The following is a 23,626-nucleotide window of genomic DNA, read 5'->3' on the forward strand; positions in this document are numbered from 1 at the left end:
TTTTAACAACTTTATTGGAGTATAATTGCTTCACAATGGTGTATTAGTTTCTGCTTTATAACACAGTGAATCAGTAATACATATACATCTGTTCCCATATCCCTTCCCTCTTGCGTCTCACTCCCTCTCACCCTCCCTATTCCACCCCAAGAACAAACTTTAAAAATATTGCTACCGGGCTTTCCTGGTGGCACAGTGGTTAAGAATCTACCTGCCAATGCAGGGGACATGGGTTCGAGCCCTGGTCCGAGAAGATCCCACATGCCGCGGAGCAACTATGCCTGTGCACCACAACGAAGAGTAGTCCCCGCTCACCACAACTAGAGAAAGCCTGCTTGCAGCAACGAAGACCCAATGCAGCCAAAAATAAATTAAATTTATTAAAAAAATAATTATTACCACCAATCTTTGTGTTAACTCTCTTTGATCAGTGCTGTGGATGTGCTAGATTCAGGTGTGTGTGTTTGCATGTGTGCATCTGTCTGTCTGTGTTTGAGGGGGATTGAGGACAAAACAAGAAAGATGTTGAATGACAACCAGAATGGAATTAACTGTGCAATGCAGCTTGAGTGACCTATTCGGAAGTTATGCGTGGGGTCTTTGGTCCATGTATAGTTTTTCCAAAATGGTATCGAAATGGGGTAAAAACTAATGTCATTTTCTATCTTGAAATAATAGGTATGGTTTCATAAACCAAATCAATATTTTCTGTAGAGTTTCAAGTGAAGATATTTATAGTAATAAAATCTTTTTCCCTATTTACACTCTTTTTACATTTCCTTGCTTCCCTCCTCCCTTCTTTGCTTTCCACATTTCATGCTTATTAAAAAAGCCATAAGAAAAGGTGAATGTATTTATTTAAATACATTTTTATGTATGTGTCAACATTAGTGAGTTAATCAACTATCAATGCAAATTTATAGCTATCATGTATTTATCTCTATAATTAATTCTCATGTGAAAATCAACTTACTAACTGGTTGGTAAAGAATTTAAGAGTTTCAAATATGTGCTTTTAAAAGAAGACTTGTTGAGTTTTTACAATTAAACATTTGACTGTCTTCCAATAATGTACTGATTATATTCACAACCTTGGATTGTGAAACTGTTAAATCTGACGTGAAAAATAGACAGTTTGCTGTATAAAAATGAAATATATATGTTCAGCAAACATATGAAACCAAACAACAAACTAGAAAAACATATTTACCACAAGTATAAAGGACAACTTTTCAATTTTCTTCTATCCAAAGAAATTTTACACTAACAATGTATAATAAAAAAGAAAGATGAAGGGCCAAGAAACATGGAAATATACTTCATTGTATAAATGAAGTGATGAAAATTCAAATAAGGATCTTATATCATTCTTTGTCTATCACATTGGCAAAATATAAAGGAATTGGTAATGTGTAGTTTGGAAGAAGAAAGTACTGCTGGTGGAAGTGTACATTTGTATTAAGCTTTTTGGACATCTAGTTGTTGATATTTGCCAAATTTGAAATATATATTATGCCTTCATCAATTTCATTTATTAACATATACTGTAAAATATATTTGGATAGTTATATTTTTTCTAAACTATTATAGCCAAGGTACACAGGTAGGTTTATGCTTCTTGCAGTATTATGACACAAAAACACTGGGACATTTCTTTTTTTTTTTTTTGAATTTTATTTAATTTATTTTTTTATACGCAGGTTCTTTTTAGTCAACCATTTTATACACATTAGTGTATACATGTCAATCATTTCTAAGTGCCCATTAACATAAGACCAATTAAATAATGTTTTGTATGTATATGTAATATAGCCATTAAAAATGAGGGATACAATATAGGAATGAAAAGATTTCCACCATATATTGTTAAACTAATAAGTAAAATAAATCAAGATATGAAACAATGTGTGTAGTGTGATACTACCCAATTAAAAGTTACTTAAGTAAAAGTAAAAGAGGGATGGGAAGAAATATACAATGTTGTTTTTTTTTTTCTGTAGATAGTTTTAATAGAAAAGTCACCACATTGTTAACTGCTTACCTCTTGACATTGGGGGAAATGTGTGGGAAGGGAGCTGAAGGAAAATTTAATTTGTCTCCTTACAAATCTATTTTCTTAAAGAACATTCACTATTTCTATAATTAACTCAAAAAATATACTGATTATCTTATTACTTGAAACAATGAAACTGTTTCAAAATTGAAATAAATTATTTAAATATGTATATATAAACTCAAGAACAGTACGTTTTTTGTTTTTGTTCATGGTTTCTATTAAAAAACAAAACAGATACACACAGTATTCTTGAGGTTAATCTGAGAATCTTGTTTTAAAAACTGCATGATATTTCTGTATAGTCTTTACCTCACATACCAGCCAGTGTTTTAGAAAATCCAGAGTGCTTTGTTCCATTTATAAGAAAAATACCTGTGAGATAAGGTTTCTAAGAAATAATTGTTATAGCTAGATTTTTAAAAATTCTGCCAAGTTACTGAAGTAAGAGATAGTCTACTTTTAGTTAAAATTATGAATTGCAACTGCTTTATTCCTTTATATTAGTATATCAGAAATGGGTACTTTTCCTTTCTATGTAACAAAGATGACTTATTTTTCTTCCTCCTCCTGGTAGCCTTCAGCCGTGCCCCAATTCCGATGGCTGTGGTCCGCAGAGAGCTCTCCTGTGAGAGCTACCCAATAGAGCTCCGCTGTCCAGGAACAGATGTCATCATGATTGAAAGTGCCAACTATGGGAGGACTGATGACAAAATTTGTGACTCTGACCCTGCTCAGATGGAGAATATACGATGCTATCTGCCTGATGCCTATAAGATTATGTCTCAAAGGTATGATATTTCTAATATTCTTTGTGCATTTAATATAAACTCTCAACATGCATCTGTGTGACATATTGAACACAGGTACACATAAAATTGTGTACTTTAGGATACTTTGAACTACTTTTTCAATATCAAACTATTCCCCATATCACTAAAATGCTAGTGCTAGAAATTGCAAATGGCATTTGGAAAATATTACAATGTATTAGATTATGTATTGTTTCATGTGTTCTATTCTGTGTTCTCTAGAACTGAGTTCATTAGTTGAGAAACTAAATTTATTTTTCAGTTTTCATAAACAGAATTATGTAATTTTCTCCAGAAATTACAGAAAAATTATTTTACTGCTAACAATGATTTCCATTATTGTGGGAAAAAGGGTAAAATTTAAATTCAGAGGCAATTTTATAACTATTAATCAAAATATAATAAAGACTATTGAGTAATGATTATTTGGCCTTGGAAAACAATAAAAAATATTACTTTGATATCTAGTATATAAATTAATTTATTTAATACATTTAAACTATCTGAAATATTACCATAGTAAAATAGGATAAAGTACCACAGAATATCACTGGATAAGTAAAAAAATATTCAATTCTAAAGAGACTGGTCAATTAGAATCTATACTACAGAAAGTTTATATTAAAATTTCTTAATAAATTAGTTAAATATTAAATATATCTCAAATATTTGTTCACCTATTATGACTTCTCAGAAATCAGTGAGAGTCATTCTTTTACGATGTCTTCATACTTTCTGACTACTTGCTCACAAAGTAATTTTTAAAAACTTAATCAATATATGATTTACTTAGTAAGTTTGTTTTTCATTAGGATTTCTATTTAGGCATCTCTTTCTTTTGTTTAAGGACTTCTTAAAATATGGGGGAAATCAAACATATGTAAAAATAAGTTGAATTATAAAAGCAAAGGCAGTGGATTTTAAGGATTATCTTTCTTGTACTTAAGAAAGCCTGCCTTATTTTTAACCTTCTTGATACTTAAAATTCTGATATCTACATTGATAGTCAATATTTTTATAAATTTCTGTTGTGTAAATTATTCAAAGAAATGACCTCATGGCAGGATTTTAATGATCAGAGCATCTGAGGTGTACTTGAAGGATAGTGGTCTCTGGGAAAACCTGAGAGCTTTTATTTGTCTATTTCTAAAATGCTGGCTCATGCTAAGGTGAGTGTTAATGAGAAATAAGATTTTAAAATTAGCGATTCCGTTTGATATAAGTTTGGTTGCATTTGGTTCTTCTTGTTGTCTCTTGTTGTTATATATTGACATACCTCCAAGTATGGCTAAATTCTCTGACATTATACTTAAAAGAAATCTAATCATTTCATTGCCTGTAGGTGTTATAATCATCTTTCAGGAGTGGTTATTCCATAAGTAGTATGGAATGGGCACCATGACTAAATTGTTAGTTTATTTGTTTCAGTCAGAAAACCAAACACAGGATTCTTCAGAATCCATTCGAGAAGTGGGTTGAGGAGGATTTTCTGTGATTAGGTTTTCATTTAAAACGTAGCAGAAGCATTAACTTCACTAGCTTTTTGATCTCTGTATGATTTTCACCAAAATTGTCTTAATCCTTTCATTGATATTATTAATGGCTCCCAAAATAAGCCCTTAATCTTATAATTATTGCAAAAAATAGTTACAATGGATCCTCTGGAGCTACTGAATTATATGGGATGCATCTGTAAAGTGACAAATCTGTAGAGTAAATTTGCTTTAAGCACCCTGAGTAAACCATTTGTAGGAGCCTTCCTGGGAAGTTCTCAACTAAGAATTGTCAGTTAAAATAGCTGTGGTTGATTCTCCATGGAGGCAAGTTTCTTGCTTGTATTTAGACCATTAAATGTACTACATTTACACTTGTCCAAAATAAATGGAGAGAAGAAATCTGGTCCCATTTTGTAAGCTACCAAGATATGGGATGATCACGTCCACTTAAGCTGCTTTATAATGAACTCTCACTGTCACGCCAATGATAGCATGTTAAATAATGTTCATAATTACTAATTATGATGTAGGCACATCATATTAATTATGATGTCAACAGTTTAAATAATGTGTTTGAATTAAAATAATAGTAGAAAAAATATTTTCCAAAAGGTGTTTTAGATTATTGTGTTGTCTTTCATTTAAACTTCTAGAAAGACATTATATCAGCCTAAAAGTTTTAAGCATGTCTCTACATGGGAAGATTATCACTAAACTCAAAAAATTATTTGTGTGTCTTTGCATAACCTTGTTAAAAACGCTTCCTAGCTTACTTCAGCCTCATAAATTAGACATAAGTCACAAGCAAGGACAGACGTAAAATGTTAGTCATGCAGATGTTTGAATACACGTTGAATAAATAGATAAATAAAACTGTACACTAACATGTTAGTTAGGTGTGAAAAATTGGGGACTTGAATCAAAAAGGTTATGACATGTGATTTCCACATTTTTTCCCCAGTAGAACTATGCAATCTGATATCTGCTCTAGAGAAGCCAGTTTCCTCACTGCCCTTCAGATTGAGCCTGGTGTTCTCAAATCTAAGTGTGTTCTCATGCCATTCTGTCCCCGATTTCTCTGAGTGTTCTGTGCTTTACTTTTTTCATTATACTACCAGAAGACTTTTTCATTATACTACTAGAATACATTTATTTATCCTTCTCAGAACTTCTGAGGCCACTCACCTGTTATCATCTATATCCATCATTTTTGCATCCAAACAATAAATGTGTAGTATCATATTTTAGACAGTTTTCTTGTGTAAAGTAAATTGGAGGCTTCTAGAGGGCAGACTTTCTGTTTATCTTACCTAAAACTAACTTTTAATATGTAATAATCAAATATATGTATATATATATATATTTCAAATCAAACCAAATATATATATATATATATTTCAAATCAAATATATGTATAAATTTAGAAATACACCGTCCAATTTTGTCATGCCATTTAAAAACTTTCTTAACTTTATTTTGAGTCATTTTTGTTTCTTTTTACTTTATATTTATATACTTAAAAGTTTTAAAAGATAGTACATATAGCTTTTGAATATAAATGTGAAAATGACTGTTGGCAACTGATAACTACAGAAATTTTACATTTTAATGCAGCTGAGGTGTTTATGTTTTCTTCAGCTATTAATGGAAATACTTGAATTTTTTTCTCTTCAATCATTTTTATTGAAGTATAGTTGATAAAACTTGCATTTATTAATTCCACCAATACTTGAAAGTCCATGATATGCCATTCACTATGACAAATACTCTGCAGTTTGGTGGTTAAATAAGTCTGACATGGTTCCTGTCCACAAAACTGTAGTTTTTTGGTGAATAAAAAACAAATAGCTATATCATTTGTTCAGTAATTTATTTTTATCTCAGTTACATTTATTGAAGAGTTCAAAACAAGAAAGCATACTCTTTTACTTAGATGATACTAGGGAGTATTCACTGAAGAGAAAGTGTTAGGCTTGTCCTTGAAGGATTGCAGTGTTAGTGGAACCGGAAGAGACGAAAGTGATATTAGATATATAAGTGGATGAACGCCAAAAAAAGATCGTGGGAAACAGCTTCTCTTCAGTAACCCTTCACCCATCTTCCTCTGTCATGGCTTCACAAGCTTATTGGTGTCTTCTGTGCACAGCTTACTCTCTCTAGGCCCTCTTCCAAACGTGCCTGAAGCCAGCCCTCCACCATCATCCACCCCTATAGACCCAGTACACCTTGACAATTCGATGATAAACTAGCTTGGATGCTATTCCCTTGTTGTTAAAACTCCGAATGGAGTCCTTCTTATAAATTGGACATAGATTCCATCTAAATGTGGGATATCATATGTAATGATATCTTTATGCCAGCTTTTTATGACAAATATTTTAAACATGTGGCATAACAGCCTTATTCTGCATAGAGTTACCCATATTTTTTTAGTTGAAAGGAATTTTGAACAAGCATGTATGTTTGTATATGAAGTACAGTGATTTATTGAGGTATAATATATATACAGAAAATTGCACACATGATAAGTGTACAACTCAGTGAATTTTCACAAACCAAGCTTATCTAACAACAACTAAGTAAAGACAGAACATTAAGGGTACCTCAGACACCCCACCTTGTGCTTTGTACCAGCCATCCTCCCCTCAACCAAGAATTGCTGCTATTGGGACTTCTATCATCTTAAATTAGTTTTGCTCATTTTGTAATTTAAATAAATAGATTCATATAGTATATTTCCTTTGGTGTCTAGCTTCTCTCATTCAGTGTATTCAGTTTTAAATATAACTTTATTGAAGCATTTTTATATATCAAATTCACCCATTTCGAGTGTACAAAGATTTTTTTTTTTTTTAGTAAATTTACCAAGTGATACAATCATCACCATAAGTCAGTTTTAGATCATTTACATCACCACAGTGAGATTCTTCACGCCCATTGTTGTTAATCCCCATCTCCTTCTCCACCCCATGCAATGACTAGTCTATTTTCTGTCTTTGTGTCCATCCTTCATGCATTAGTTTTTTAAGCTAAAACCTGAATATTTGAAGTCAAGTTAGATTTAGTGGGTGTTTCAATGGGGATGTTGTCAAAGAAATACTAGCAGTTATTCCTGGAGGCATGGACATAAATATGTTGCTTGCCTTTTGAATTATGTTAGAATCAAAGATCATGAATCTACACATTTAAAAAGTACCCTCTTTAGAGTTTTCTATCAAGGAGAGATGTTAAATGCATAAAGTAGGGGTAATTTTTTTCTGATTAAATGAATGATTTAAGTTTTACTTTTAATCTTCCAGCACCATTTTAGCAATATTACATTTTCACATGTCATAGTTACATCAAGAACATGCGAAAAAAAAAAAAAAGAAAGAAAAGAAAAAGAGGCAGGGAGGGAGAATTGTTTCTCACCTTTCCAGAAAAGTTATGTTTCAGTTTATATCAGTATCACTTCAGGGGATTTTACAGTATACAAAAAGGCCTTTGTTTTTGTTGTGTTTAATCCTGGTGAAGTTAAGAACTCTTTCAATAGCAGAAGAGGAAGAAACGCCAGTGGCAGTTTTTGTATGTACATTGCTGAATAAATGTTCTGCAATAACTGTGTATGTAGACATGAGTTTTTTCAATTTGAGTATTCTCTTTGCTTCCTTGACAGATTCATTACATCATGTCTTGTATTTCTTTTATGAACTATAGCAGATCAAAAACTATCCTGCATATCAGGGACTTTTCCATTGAATCCATATTCTAATGCAGTAAAATTAACAAAAGAACAGATAGGCATAGAAACAGAAGGAGAAAAGGAGGGAAGGAAATGAAGGAAGGAAGGAAGGAAGGAAGAAAACTCCCATTCCCAAAGCCCAAATGTAGAGAATATGAAGAAACTGGAGAGTTTCTATCTGGAAGGCATTTATCTCTCCTTCTCTAATATTTTGTCCCATTTTGATTCTGAGAATACATATTTGATAATATTCTACTAAAATGCTTCCTAGTAATCTTTACTAATATTAACTTAATTTTGAATGAAATTATATGTTATGTATATGTAGTTTGAAATTCAAAAAGTTAGTAAATGATTCAAGTATTTCAGGATAGCTTAGGATAAAAATTAAAGGGAGTTGTGTTGGCTGTCTCTTACAGGTCTTGGGGAGTATTAACCCTTTGTGCAGCCATTTTCTAAGTACTGTTCATGGAAACGTGGACTCCCTGAGTCCTTTCTTGGGATTCCACAGGGTCCAAACTATTTTCATAAAAATTCTGACATAAAGTTTGCCATTTTCATTGTATTTGACATAGGCACTGATGGTGCAAAAGCAGTGGTAGGTAACTGTGGGCATCTTAGCAGGGATCAAGGCAGTAGCAACAGTGTAATTTAAAAAATGTCAGTTATTTTAATTTCTAATATGATAAATATTGATAGCTATAACTCGTATAAACTGATAGTCTTTGAGAATCTTAATTATTTTGAGAGTTAAAAAGGTCATGAGACAAAAACAGGAAAATCGATGATTCATCAAACACAACTATTTTTTCATTTCTATTTACTGGCTGAAAATTAGTGATTTATGTTTTGTTTTCATTGTTTTTACATTGCATAATACTCATTCTATTTGCTTTAAAATCATCTAGACATTTTCTATGAGTGAATTATTTTTGAAGGGAAGAATATCTGCATGTTATAGAGTAGCCCCTGCTAATACAGAATCAAATGAGAATTAGACTCATTGCCTGAAAATTACTAACATAATTTTCTGTTCAGACATTCATAATTTTCATAAAATTATGAAGCCTCCTTAAATTAAATATAAAATGATTAAAGCAATAGAAACTTAGAATAGCTAATTTTTAAATAAAAGTACTGCACAGGTTAACTGTATGATTTTGTAGGAGGGGAGGGAGAGCCCTGCCATGATATTATTCTAAACACAAATATGTTGGAAGAAGTAAATTTATAAGTATGTATACTGGGAAAAACATTTTTCAATTTAATGTATTGTTGATGTCAATTTTCTTTTTAAAAAAGAGTCAACCTTGTAAAGACAGAGTTTAAGAAGTTTTGGGCACTCTTTGTTTCCAGGCACTCTTTAAACTTTCTGAGTTCTTTGTAATTTAGCAGTGTTAATGGTAATTCCAATGCTTGTTACCATTAGTAAATGCATTGGCAAACAAACTAAACAAAATAAACCTAGAAAGGACCTAGAAATACAGGTAGAATGAGAATGATAGATTTACCTGGAGTTTTCCCTGTTTCTCATAGATTTATAAAACATAAGAATCACTTTTTTTCATTCATAGTAAATGACAATCTTAATCGTCTCCCCACCTCTAGCTTTTTAGAAATTTTTTACTCTGTGGTCATTATGTAGAACTTGACATCTTGTGTAAAGTGTTTAGAAGATATTACCAAGAGAAGAAACATAAATAGTTTCCGAAAATTAGAGAATATAGGATAAAAACACTGAAGCAATTATCTTGAGTATAGCTTAAATCCAAATGGAAAATAACTAAGCAGATTATGAACATAAATTCTGTCACTGATTAATGGGATGTCACTGGACTCTGGAGGAAAATAATTTACAGTGATATGTAGCAGATATTTAGAATAAATACCTCAGTTTCTCTATCATTACAATGATTTTAAAGATTGCTGAGGATATTGGGGCAGTGGCTTTCAAAGTACTTTGTCTTTCAGTTTTTGTTTTACTGATGAGGAGACTAAGTTGCACAGAGTTAAGAAATTTACCTGAAATTACTTAACTTGCTGTTTGATGGTGCAAACATACCTGCTCTCTTTGGGCACAAGCCCTGTGATTTTTTACTGTGCTCTCTCTTCTTCTAAGACACTAAGAATACTTTTTTTTCTCTTCTTTTAAATTGGAGTGTAGTTGATTTACAATATTGTGTAAGTCTTAGATATACAGCAAAGTGATTCAGTTATATATATATATATTTTTCCAATTATTTTTCTACTATAAGTTATTATATTGAATATTGTTCCCTGTGTTATACAGTAAATCCTTGTTACTCATCTGTTTTATGTAGAGTAGGTTGTATCTGTTAATCCCATACTCCTAATTTATCCCCCCCTTTCCCCTTTGTAACCATAAGTTTGAGTTCTAATTCTGTGAGTCTGTTTGTGTTTTGTATATAGAATCATTTGTACTATATTTTTAGATTCCAGATATAAGTGATATAATATTTATCTTCATCTGACTTCCCTCAGTATGATAACCTCATACTAATTGCTGCAAATAGTAATATTTCATTCTTTTTTATGATTGAGTAATATTCCATTGTGTTTATATACCATATCTTCTTTACCCATGCATGTGGTGATGGACACTTTGGTTGCTTCTATGTCTTGGCTCTTGTAAATAGTGCTGCTATGAACATTGGGGTACAAGTATCTTTTCAAATTAGAGGGTTTTTTTTCTGGATATATGCCCAGGAGTGGGAATGCTGGGTCATACGTATGGTAGCTCTATTTTTAGTTTTTTAAGGAAACACCATACTGTTTTCCATAGTGGCTGCCCAATTTACATTCCTACTAACAGTATAGGAGAGTTATTATCTGTAGACTTTTTGATGATAGCCAGTCTGACAGGTATGAGGTGATACCTCATTGTGGTTTTGATTTGCATTTCTCTGATAACTAGTGATACACTAAGAATAATTTTTGTTACAAGGAAAGGTCTTTTCCCTTTTTTAGTACATCAGAAAAAGCAAGTCAGTCAAATCCACATTTTATATAATTCCATCTGTTGGTCAAACAAGAGAAGGGTTTTAATAAAACCAACCTTACAAAATTGATCAGTGTAGCCATTTATTTTCATCTTCAGGAAAATATCCTTAATATTTAGGATATTATGTGCTTGAATAACTAGAAAGCATATTCAGTTGTTATTGATAATAATCATACCTGTTAACATTTATCGTGTGCTTTTTATTTGCCGTAAACTCTGGTAATGAATTTACCTTTCATTATCTCATTTATTCCTCTCAATAACACTAAGAGATACATATTGTTATCACTTCCATTATACAAATAAGTAATTAAAGCACACAGAAATTAACTTGCTGAAGAATTTATTTTAAGCCAATGTACTGTTGCCTTATTTGAGGATTTGGGGTTTTGTTTATTGTAGCAATGATGATAAAATGATAAAATGTTAAGATTAGTTAAGAACATGCTCCTGATTATGATCATGATGGTGAGAAAAGAAACTCATTCCATCTCATGGAAACATTCAACCAAATATTGGATTGGTTTGTCTCAGCTTTGATTAATGTTCAGTTACAGCCATACATAGATTTTTATTATTGAAGTTTTTGATAGAAATGATTAAATTATTGTGAATCTGAAACTCTCCAGCCTCTCAACCCCTTTTTTATTTGAATCAATTATGTTTATAAAATGTTTTGTATGATGTCATGTTTCTTGGAAAAACATGCATTGATAGAACAGAGCCAATTGTATTACTAAATATTCCAGCTATAACCGTATATAAAGCAATATTTATTGACAACTTTGTATGAGCCAGGCAGTGTTCTAAGTACTTTATATGAATTACCTCATTTAATTCTTTTTTCACTCCTATGAAATGGATTCTATTGTTATCCTTACTTTACTGATGGGGGAACTAAAGCACAGAGAGTTTGATTAACATCCCAAAGTTACACAGTTACATGGCAAAGCTGCAGTTTTAACCTAGGAAATCCAGCTTCAAAATCCAGGATAACTACTACAATCTCTTGGCTGGTGTGCTCTGTCTAAATTATCTATTTTTGATAAAAAGCCTAACCCAGGAAATAAGTATGAACCAGTCACTCTTCCTGAAAAGAAAACACATGTGTGTGCGTGTGTGCATGTTCACCCACACACATATGTACACTGTTAAGTGGTTTGTTGTCATATTCACATACAAATAATGAAAACATGACATGACACTTATTAAATTATATGACATTTATTTTCTGCCTTAGGATAAGTTTTCAAGAAAAATCACTCAAGTACTTGTGATAAAAGTTTTCATAAGAAAAACTATGAAATCAGATTTTGTTATTGTTTTTAACATTTTAGAGTTTATAGGGAAACAATTATCTATAGAAATACTTCAGTAAAGGTGAACTTATGGGTGATAATGGGAATAATACACCAGTTTCTATATGTGTATGGAAATAAAAGAAAATAGGTATCAGTTAATGTGCAAACTTTAGAACAATGAGGACTCATGAGAGAAGCTAAATATGTGGACACTTTGAAATACTTGTAAATGAGAAAATGTATCATGCCAGCCTTTTTTACTCAAACTTGAATGTAAGTAACAGTGTGCATTAAAATTTCTAATGTTTTATATAATGAGATTTTAAACAGCATTAAACTCCTCAAAGTTTTTGATAATAGTTATAAAAATGAAAGTGGATCTTTATTTGTACCACACTATGGTAACTTTGCTTTATTATACAGGTCAGTTTATTCTTATTTGATATTTTCCATTATATTTTTCATTTTCTACCAAGTTATGCTGAAAACATATTGGTAAATTTGTCTCCATGAATACTCTATTAGACACAGGATTTAACTGATTTATTTTTTCTTTATTCTTAAGAATATGACTAAATAAAATATAGTTAATAAATCATCTGTGTAATACATTTTCAATTTCTCATTATGTGATCTGATTAGTTTAACTCTAAGAAAAATGGTATTTCCCAATTGTTGGGGAATAGCCATTACTCTAACATTTGTTAATATGAAAAAATGAATTATTGATACCAGTTTCTATAAAATTAGATATTTACTTTGTCACGTGTGTTGCAGGAAGATATGTAAATCATATTTATTTGTAACTTGGTTTACCAAATGGTAAAAGCAAAATATGTTTCTTCATGCATATGGGCTTATTTCTATATATAAATATATGTTTGTGAGCTATGGCTCAAAAAGACTTTGATCTTTCCAAAAATGCTAGTACCCATGACTATTAGTACTATCAACCTTATGAAAATAAACATTTGGAACTGTTTCTTGGACTTGTTAGTGTATTGAGGAAGTAATATTAGGAAAAGAATATAATTCTACAAAAATATTGCCATATAAAAATGAGAAAAACGTACTTCAAAAGTATTATAAAAGACAAAAAGAAACTAAATGGCTATGGGTTCAAACCTTCAAAGGTAACAATATACTAATGTTATGTGAAAGATTTATGAGTCCTCTACCAATATGAACATCTTATTAAAGACAATATTCTAATATTATCTCCTGATTTAATGGCATTGATTTTTAATTTCATAGTAATAGTACTTTTTGTTTTAGTTTCAGAATTATGCCCACCAAGGCCAGACAACATGCTACATCCTTGAGCATTTCTGTTATATATGAATATTTATATATGTGATTCTGATATATATCTAAATGTTCCTAATTTTATTTAGATACTATTTTTTATTATCTTATTTCTCTCCCCAAACCACAACTTTTTGTCTTTCCATTAGCAAATGCTGTAAAAGTACCTGAAATCAGTCTCATTGCTTACAGTCTTCTAGACAGTGTGAATTATTTCCTGAAGGTATTTTAGAAATTAGGTTCACAAAAATATACTCCTTTTTCACAAATTAGTCTCTGCAAAATTTGTCACATTAAAAGGCCTTTCACCTTTCAAAGGAATTCAAGTAGATCATTCTTGCCTGAGGAGATAAGATTCTGAATTATTTCCAAGTTCAGGTCTTAAAAAACAAAACAAAATAAAACAAAACAATAACTAGAGTCTTTCAAATGACTTTACATTCAATTATTTCCTCCAATAGCATTTCCCTGCTGTGACATAAAAAAAAAATACTACAACTATAACAACAAAAATTATATATAATCTTTCAATAAAAGACATGGAAAAGCATAAATTAATAAAAGCAACACAAGCCCACATGGATATTGGAATGGAATATGAGCCTCATTATGCAAATTAACAGAAAAAAATGTGTCTCAGAATAAGTTGTGAGGTGCATAACATGTATCTAAAAGGTAACATTATTATATGTAAAGGAAAAGATAATTATCCATGTGATATAATTGAATACATATTTTATAGCTGTAATTGCATTATAAAAGAAGGTCAGCAACAAATGACAAAAGGAGCTGCAATATAACTCTTATCCCCCAGATACTTTTAGTCTGTTGTACCACAATTTCTTGTGGGAAACAATTGAAAAGCATGTTGTTTTGATGGTTATAGCATGAACTCAGTGTATCCTTAGAGTGGCAGCTTTGAAACTGTTATGTCAGCAGTGTTGGCATTACATGTGTATACAGACACATGTACACAAACACAAATAAAAGAGAACATAACTTCTGAGATATAAATATAGAGCATTTATGATATGTATTCCTTGAATGCAGAATAATTTTAAGAAAAAATGTATTTGCCCTGTAATCACATAGTTACATCGTTATCTAATGGGTCAAGATTTCAGGCGATTTTCTTTTTTCTATCATTTATTAAGTAGAGGGATATATTTCTCATCCATTTATTTGATTATTTTATTTTAAAATATTTTTTATTTGTGTTAGGATGATACAGCAGATATATTTATTTTATTTTACTGTTGATGGTACTGATGCTTAAACAGATAAAATGATTAATCCAAGGTTAAATGTGACCCTGTGCCTTTGAATTTATTTATAGATTCACTAATCTATTTTTAAAACTAGTTTATTTGGAAAACAGATTGACTCATATTTGGTTTTATGAAATAAAAATATGTCTTTCATTTATTAGCAAAATGAAAAAACAGTTTAAATTCTTAGACTTTACAATTCAAAAATAAAATTTCCTAATTATAAGTGGAAGCAAATTAGAAATGAGATATTCAACAAAGGTGTAGAGACTTTTTAAGAAAAAGTTGTCTCTTGGAGCTCCAAAATTATATTAGCTTTAGGAAGATGTTTAGAAACCACCCCCTTACTCCTCGAACACATATGCCTCATTTGTAGGTTCAGCGTATGTGCTTTGAAATCTTTGCAGCAGACTTTGGTTTGAAATCCAAGACATGTGTCCTGGTGCACATTGCTTCTCTGAGCAAGTTAGAAGTGATATACTTGCCTTGAAGGGCCATAATGAGAATGGAAAAGTTTATGTTTTTTCACATGTATAATAGCACAATATTAAAGTGGTTATTATTATGACTAGCGGTAAATGTTTCTGTATTATCGTCTATTGTTGAATAAGAAGTGTCATTCTGGATTTTAATATTTGTTTTCCTATGTAAGTCAAAAGAGAAGTGCTTAAAGAATTCCTGTCTCAGAAAGACTCTCCATTATGTCTTTAACAATACATCAAGTTCATATTTCAAAGAAATATGATAGGATTTATTTACACTTGTAAATGTTTGTCTGGCTGTACTTATTTTAATTTTTTTTTTTAATTTTATGATCTCTGTATAAAGAGTTCTGGTTCTGGGAAAATCCTTAAAGCACATGAAGTTTATCTTTGAAGCCAGAAAGGTTTTTTTGGGAGGCAGGGTTGGAGGCTTTCACTTCTTTATGTTCTGGGACCTCAGGCCTCATTTTTTTAGTCTGTATAGTCTCTCTTCCCTATCCTAGTCCTTGCTTTATAGTCCTATGTAAGAATGCCATTACTTTCTTACTTTAAAATTATCTCTGGGGCTTCCCTGGTGGTGCAGTGGTTGAGAGTCCGGCTGCCGATGTAGGGGACACCGGTTCATGCCCTGGTCCGGGAAGATCCCACATGCCATGGAGCGGCTGGACCCGTGAGCCATGGCCGCTGAGCCTGCACGTCCGGAGCCTGTGCTCCACGATGGGGGAGGCCACAGGAGTGAGGGGCTCGCGTACCGCAAAAAAAAAAAAAAAAACTCTGAATCTTAGAATTGTTCCAATTTCAGGTGAAGCACATGCCTCAAAATGAGGAAAGAAGGCTCACCAAAGTTATATCTGTATGGTCCTGACAGAGAATGAGATAAGTAGATGCTGGGGAGGTAATCAAAACTATCCACTCCTGCTCCAAATTCAGAATTTTATGTGGAATATCACAAAATGATTTACCCTTAAATAGGAATAATGCCAGGTGTAATACTGTATAATATATTACAAAGCTATTATTATTTCTTGAAAGTGTTTGTTTCCCTCTTAGGAATTCATCTACATACTTACAAGAGGCTATATTTCGAGCTATGAAAATGTCACTAGCTTGGCAAGAAATGTGGCTTGGGAATGTCTGCACAAATCATTTCTTTAGTCTTGGCGTTGAATAATCAAATTTTGTAGATTTTCTCTCTTCTAGTTAAGGAAGTGATTTCAAATAATAATCTTCGTAGATTTTTAAAGGAAGTCTTATACTTGTGAATTCCGTCTCACCAGCGTCATTTCATTCTGTCATTATTGTTGGAAACACCTTGATAGACCAAGGAAGAGTCACCCACACACTGTTTACATCAGTAATTAACAGAGATAGAATTTTAGGAGGGATTTTAGGCAGTGTCATCACTCCAGAATTTTCCTCTTAATGAAGTAACTAGCACAGTGGGCGGCCAGCTGCATTTTTAAACCCAGCAGGCAAGATTGTGAAATAGAAACTATTAAGTGTCAGAAGGAAGAGTTTGAATATAACGTTTGCTACTACTGAAAATGATAAGAAGCTCTCTTGTAAGGAAATGCCTCTTTGACAATCCAGTCTAGGAGCTTAGAAAACTTCAGGGCTCTTTCCAAATACAGGTTGCCATACATTTTCTAGTATAGCTGGACATTTTGTAGGCTAAGGCCACAAAGCCTAAATAGGATCAGAATTCTCTGGCTTGTGAAGGCCCTCCTCCCTAAGACTAGAACCAGAATTATTTAAGTAGGCCCTTTTACATATACCTATAGGTTTGGGAATAAACTAGTCGTCTCTCAGCACCGAGGTATTGATATTTTCAGAAGGAAAAATTGAAAAAGGAAAAAGCAGCTGTTTGAAAAACTAAACACACTAACTCCCATTCCTCTTAGTTTTTTTCCCGCCTTTTCCTGACCTCTGGCCTTTGGGTTAATGGCATCAATGGCTAAGAATGGTTCCAATTCCAGGGAGGCACATGCCTAAAAATAAGGGAAGAATGCTCACCAAAAGTAAATCTGTATGTTCTTGATAGAAAATGAGAGATATAGATGCTGGGGAGATAATCAACACTATCCATCCCCTACTCCAAATACAATTCAGTATTTTATGTGGAATATCATAAAACGACTTCCCCTTTACTGGAAATGACAATGCTAATCACAAAGACTCAGAATCTCAGAATCTTTCAGGTCTCTGCAGTACCACCTCCCCCACATGAACCAAACCAAGCCAAAGAAGATAAACGTTGTTCCCACATGGTAGTACTTCACTTTTGAAAGAAAGAGAAGTAGTGCCTCTGTTTCAGCCTCATAGCACTGGATGCCTTATGATCTGATTGGAGATCTTGCCTGAAATAAGAGATTTTTGGCACTAATTAAATTTGAATTCAAATTTTAGTTTTGTTGCAAGTTTTACATAGGCCTTTGTGAATTCTCCCTCTCTTTTTTTTTTAAATAAGTTTATTTATTTTATTTATTTATTTTTGGCTCTATTGGGTCTCCATACTGTGCGCGGGCTTTCTCTAGTTGCGGCGAGAGGAGCTATTCTTTGTTGCAGTGCACGGGCTTCTCATTGCGGTGGCTTCTCTCGTTGCGGAGCACAGGCTCTAGGCACGTGGGCTTCAGTAGTTGTGGAACTTGGGCTCAGTAGTTGTGGCTCGCGGGCTCTAGAGTGCAGGCTCAGTAGTTGTGGCACATGGGCTTAGTTGCTCCGTGGCATGTGGGATCTTCCCTGACCAGGGCTTGAACCCGTGTCCGCAGCATTGGCAGGCGGATTCTTAACCACTGCGCCACCAGGGAAGCCCTCCCTCTCTTTTCATCACTCATCTGAGGAGACTAGTAATGAAGTCCTGGGCTGGCATACACCCCTGAGTGTGTGCTGGTGCTTCTGATCTGAGACCTGGATGCCTCCTTTATGTTGGCATAGGCTTTCCACTCCAGCTTGTCAAGGTCAAACTGCTGAAAGAAACTGGATGTGGGAAGCACTGATCAGGTTTCACACTAACCGCAACCTCTAAAATTACTTAAAATTTTTAAAATCAGTGGTATTTTCGCTCGGAAATAAAATGTTTGTCCAAGTTAAAAATGAGAAATGCCATCACGTTTTGCTCTTAGAAGGAAATAACTAGCGAATTCAGTAATGAAAGTTTTTAAATGTTTAAAATTTTGTATTATGACAACAGAAAAAATGTCTTAAAACAATGTAAAATCTCAAATGATTTCTTCTTCCCCTTTCTTTAGCTCAAATTGCACTGTTAAATTTGATAAAACAATTCTATATGTTCTACAATAAAAATAATTGCTGCAGTTTTTACAGCACCCTAACTTCTCTTGTTAACACATATACTAAATGAACCATTGTTAGATATTGCATAGTAAATTGTATAGTTCATTTGTAGCAGAAAAGAAAAATAAACAAACTATATATATATATATATATATATATATATATATATATATACTGCTTTTAGCAGTAACCAAACACTTGAAAATCATTTTCCATTTCCGTCTGAATAAATAAATAAATAAAAAGTCTATTATAAACATATGAGGCCTATTAATCGACCAAAAATTAGGAAACTTATTCATTATAGGAAGAAACTACTGTGCACTAAAATGCAAATCAGAAGTTCACTCTTCTGGTTATTTGGAAACCTTAAAAGTTGTCTTATTTGAAAAGACAGGAAAGGAGAGAGTCAGATATTAGAGGAAAGAGAATGGTATTTCTATTTAAATCCCTGGCTTTCAAGAATGCAACTAATTAGCTGCTTCCAAGTTGTCAGCCTTGTTACCTGGCTAAGATTTCCAAACCAGAAAGGGAGGAAGGTAATGGAGGCTTCTTCACCCTGAGGGAAGGGTAGAGGAAGGTGGCATGCATAGGGAAAAACCATAGATAGACAGCTTCCCTTGGTCTGTGTGCATCTGGCCTGTAACTAGTGTTCACAATTGCCAATCTTTAGCTTGTTTGTACCATCCTTCACTGTTGCCATTTCCCCTATCAGAGAAGGTAAATCATTTTAATAGTAGGCCCAAATAAACAACCTATATGGTATATACATCTCAAAAAAGTAAAGTGATGCATGCCAACCAAACTAAAATCACTTGGATTTTCTACTTATTGGGTCATCAGGGGTTCACAGAAGATTGTGAAAAGAAACTGCACTTTATTGAGGACATTTTAGTTCCTTGTACCACCTCAGCAGAACTTTGTTCAGGCTCTCCTTTTACCTTTGTGCCTTGACTGTGGTCCTTTGTGGCAAGATGCTTTGGTTGGTAAAACATAATTTGGAACAAAGGATCCACTGAAGTGGAAGGAAAAAAAGGAAGAAAAGAAGGAAGTAACTTTTGAAGAATTTGGATCATTGAAAAGTAATCTTTTTCACTCACTTTTTATGTATATGCATTGAGTAAAGAAGACTGTTAATTTTGTTTTATGAAAGAGACCTTGATGTTTCATAAGAATTGTCAATAGCAAACGTGTCTGCAACAATAGTAAATAATGTGATGCTCCTTCTTAGAAGGATCTGGCAGCTCCACTTGAGTCATTTGTAATGAATGCAATGATATGTACTCTCATTAATCATTCCATATTCTATATAAACACTATGAGGTACAAGTAGTTCAAATACTTATAATCTAGGGATATGATTATATTATGGGTAGTTCAAGATCCTTGATTTCAAACTAAAAGCATAAGAAAAACCAGAAGCCTACTCTGTTTTGTCAATAAAATTACTTTGATACAAAAAGTACAAGTTTTACTTCTCAAACATCCAACAAATACCCACAGTTTCTATATTGCAGTTGACCTTTATTAAAAGCTTATATATGTGAAATGAGTATTGAAAGCTGATGGTAAGCAAGTCCAGGCTTGGTGGCACAAATAGACTCAAATTAACCACAGAGATAAGCTATTACTAAAGATACTTCCACTTAATGCACCTTTGCCACGAATCCTGATAACTGCTAGGAACTTAAACATGACTAAAATCGTTCCTCACTATAAGGAAGTTTAAGGGAGAAGATTACATAAGCAATTACATTGAATAAAATGTGGTAGATACATTGATGTAAGAATGATACATATAACTAAAGGACTAAATGAAAGGGCTCCTAATGTAACCTGAAATGGACTGGGAAGCTAAGGGGTAAAATCTTAGCTAAGTCTTAAAGTGGACATGAGAAAGGCATCAGAAGGGTATTCAGGGCTAAGGAGAGATATGGGATTGCACAGATGTGAAGGGAACTAATGTAGTTCAGTGACACTGGAAGTTAAACTGTAAACCAGAGACTAAGAAAACATGAGGTATATAGAGACAAAATAATGGCCTTGACTATCATGTTCAGAATATTGGATTTTATAATGACTGTAGTAATTTGCTAGGGCTGGCATAACAAAATACCACAGACAGTATAGCTTAAACAACAGATATTTAATTTCTAACAGTTCTGGAATTTAGAAGTTTAAGATTAAAGTGTTGGGAGATTTTTCTCTTGAGGCCTCTCTCCCTGACTTTCAGATGGCTTCTGTGTGTCCTCACATGGCCCTTTCTCTGTACATATGCATCCCTGGTCTCTTCTTCTTTATATAAAGACATCAGTCCTATTGGATTAGGGCCTGTCCTATAACTCATTTAATTTTAATTACTTCTTTAAAGCCTCTCTCTCCAACTGTGGAAGTTAGGGCTTCAGCATATGATTTGAGGGACACAGATCTGTCTGTAACAGTAATTATGAAGAGGGTCCGCTGAAGGGTTTTAAGTGAAGAAGTAAATTCCTGCGTTAGGAAAATTTGTGTCTACATGCATAATGAAGATAGATTTGAAGGGGAAAAATAATGGAGGCCTGAGGACGAGTTAGAAACATATAACAAGTTTTTCACTGTGAGAGGCTTGATCTAGGGCAGTTGTAGAATGAATGGAGAAGGGGAGACTGAGTTGAGAAAAATCTATCGTTAATGGGATACAGAGGGTAAGGGGATAAAAAAATAAAAGTCCCAACTTCTGTCTTAGGAAAATAGATAGTGGTATGGGCCGACACAGAAAGGGAATAAAAACCGACCTTCAGCGCTGGACCAATCTGCCTCCACTACCTGTCTCCCACAGTTGCCCACACAGCTTTGTCTCTTTGATCTTGTCTCTTTGTACTCCCAGTCTTGCTCCTTCTAATCCAGCCACGATGGTGTGTCCTTGAACATGACAGACACCCACCACCTAACAATGCTATGAGTTGATCAAGGTAACAGCAGAAACATTGTTCTCATTACCTTGCTGTGGAATGCTGTAGACAAAAGTACATACAGAAAAATAGAAAAACCTCCTAAGTACAGTCAGCATTATAAATAAACTGAGAAAAAAACAAAACAACACAAAAATCCCAAAACAAACAAAAAGTGAGGCAAAATTAGAAATGTAAAAGGGAAAGAAGTAGCATTTTGCAGACTCATTCAATCAGTATTTCTTTATTTATGTATTGAAATATAAAGACACACTCTGGTGGTTTTGGGTGATAATGATAAGAAATGTTAAACTAGGGATATGTACACTGTCTAGAGGTTTGCCATTGGAATGCTAGCCATGTGCGGTTAGGCCTTTTTTATTAAGGAGAAGTCAGAAATTGGAGTTTTATAAAAATCTCCTAAATTCTATTGGATCACTTAAAAAATACATTAGGTGGGTTGAACAAAGTATATCTGAAGAAGAGATTTAGCTTTGACTGGTGTCTACTAGAATCTGGGGATTCAAATATGAATTATCATGAATGATGATTATTACTTCAAGAAGTCAATGAATAGGGCTCTGTTTAATCTTCTGTTTAAAATGCATTTCAATCATTCAAGGATCTTAATTAGTGTAGACAATCTCTTAAGTTCACAAAACTGACAATCTCAGGGTTTGTTTCAGTTTACTTTCAAATTCACAGCATGCACTTACATTCCAAGATTCTTCTGGGTGGTGGTAATGAAAAGAGGAGCTAAATACCATCAGGGTATAGCTTTGCAACACAAACTGGAGTTATGTCAAAGCTAGGTTTTCATAATTACATTTGGCCAGAGCCAGATAGTAAAATAATAAATGATTATAGGCTTATTAAAAATGTTTTCCCTCAGACATGATGTCATTAGAAATGGTATGCCTTCACTTATTTGTAATTTGAGAAGATGTTGCCTAAGTACAGCAAATGAGGCGGGACAAATTATCTTTGATTTTCATAGTTGAAAAATATGGAAACATAACTATTTACAAATTTCCAAATATAACTTATTTATTCAGGGACAAAACACCTCAGATCTGTTACAGAGATATTCTTTTATTGATTTGACTCTTTTGCTGGCATTTTCACCTACTTTACCTTAATTGTACATAAGTGTAAGGGTGAGAAGGAGGTGAAATTTTCATCTATTAATATTATCTTTTAAACATGTGTCTGTTTTAATTTCATGAGTTAAGTCTTTTATGGGAAGCACTACAAGGTCATGGGTATATAGAATTTATTATACGTTTATTTACACTATTAATTGAGAATGGTCTAAGTCATTGATATATGCAATAGCATAAGGATATGACTTAGATTAGAAATATACCTGAAGGTATTGTTAGTGACCTCCAACAGTTCGATCATGTGGCAGTATTTTGAAACAAGGTTATAATCTTTTTTTGAAAATTAATAATTCACTGACTTACCCATGAAATTATTTGTAATTTCTTGCTTAAGATTACAATGAGAAAAAAAATAATTATTTTTTGTATTAAAGCTGTCTCTCTATTTTATATTTTACAGTTTAACATTCTGTTAAGTATGTGATAATGCTTATTTGTTTGTGTTTATGTAGATAAGCCTTATCAGCTGTGAAGCTATGGAAAGGAAGTCACAGCAGGTATGAAGTAGGAAAATCCTTGCCAACAATATTCTTATTGGTTAGTCTGTTTGCCAATTTCACGTGGAAAATGATATCTGAGTTCCAAATTGTTTAATTTTGAAATTAATTAAAGTTTACTCATCAGTATTCCCAGAGAAATCTACACTCATGTGTTATTCTGCACCTTCTGAAATAATAAATTCTAACTCTGCAGACTCGTGCAAATACATAATTAATAAGCAAGGTAAAATACTCTGTATATACTATATTGGACTACACCCTAAAGATGATTTTAAAACC

At 32.9% G+C, this 23,626-nt stretch overlaps 1 protein-coding gene across 22 annotated transcripts in view; it reads left to right on the plus strand.

Moving 5' to 3' along the window:
• The window catches only part of ADGRL3 (adhesion G protein-coupled receptor L3), a 590,718-nt gene that overhangs the window by 87,404 nt on the left and 479,688 nt on the right, over positions 1-23,626 (plus strand). For all 22 annotated transcript variants that reach the window (XM_082611711.1, XM_082611707.1, XM_082611717.1 and 19 more), the window contains one exon: positions 2,631-2,844. In XM_082611711.1, the coding sequence (XP_082467837.1) occupies positions 2,631-2,844 (214 nt within the window). The remainder of the gene's footprint in view (positions 1-2,630; positions 2,845-23,626) is intronic.

Source organism: Mesoplodon mirus (genome assembly GCF_964341445.2).
Source record: "Mesoplodon mirus genome assembly, chromosome: 2".
NCBI classification, from domain to species: Eukaryota; Metazoa; Chordata; class Mammalia; order Artiodactyla; family Ziphiidae; genus Mesoplodon; species Mesoplodon mirus.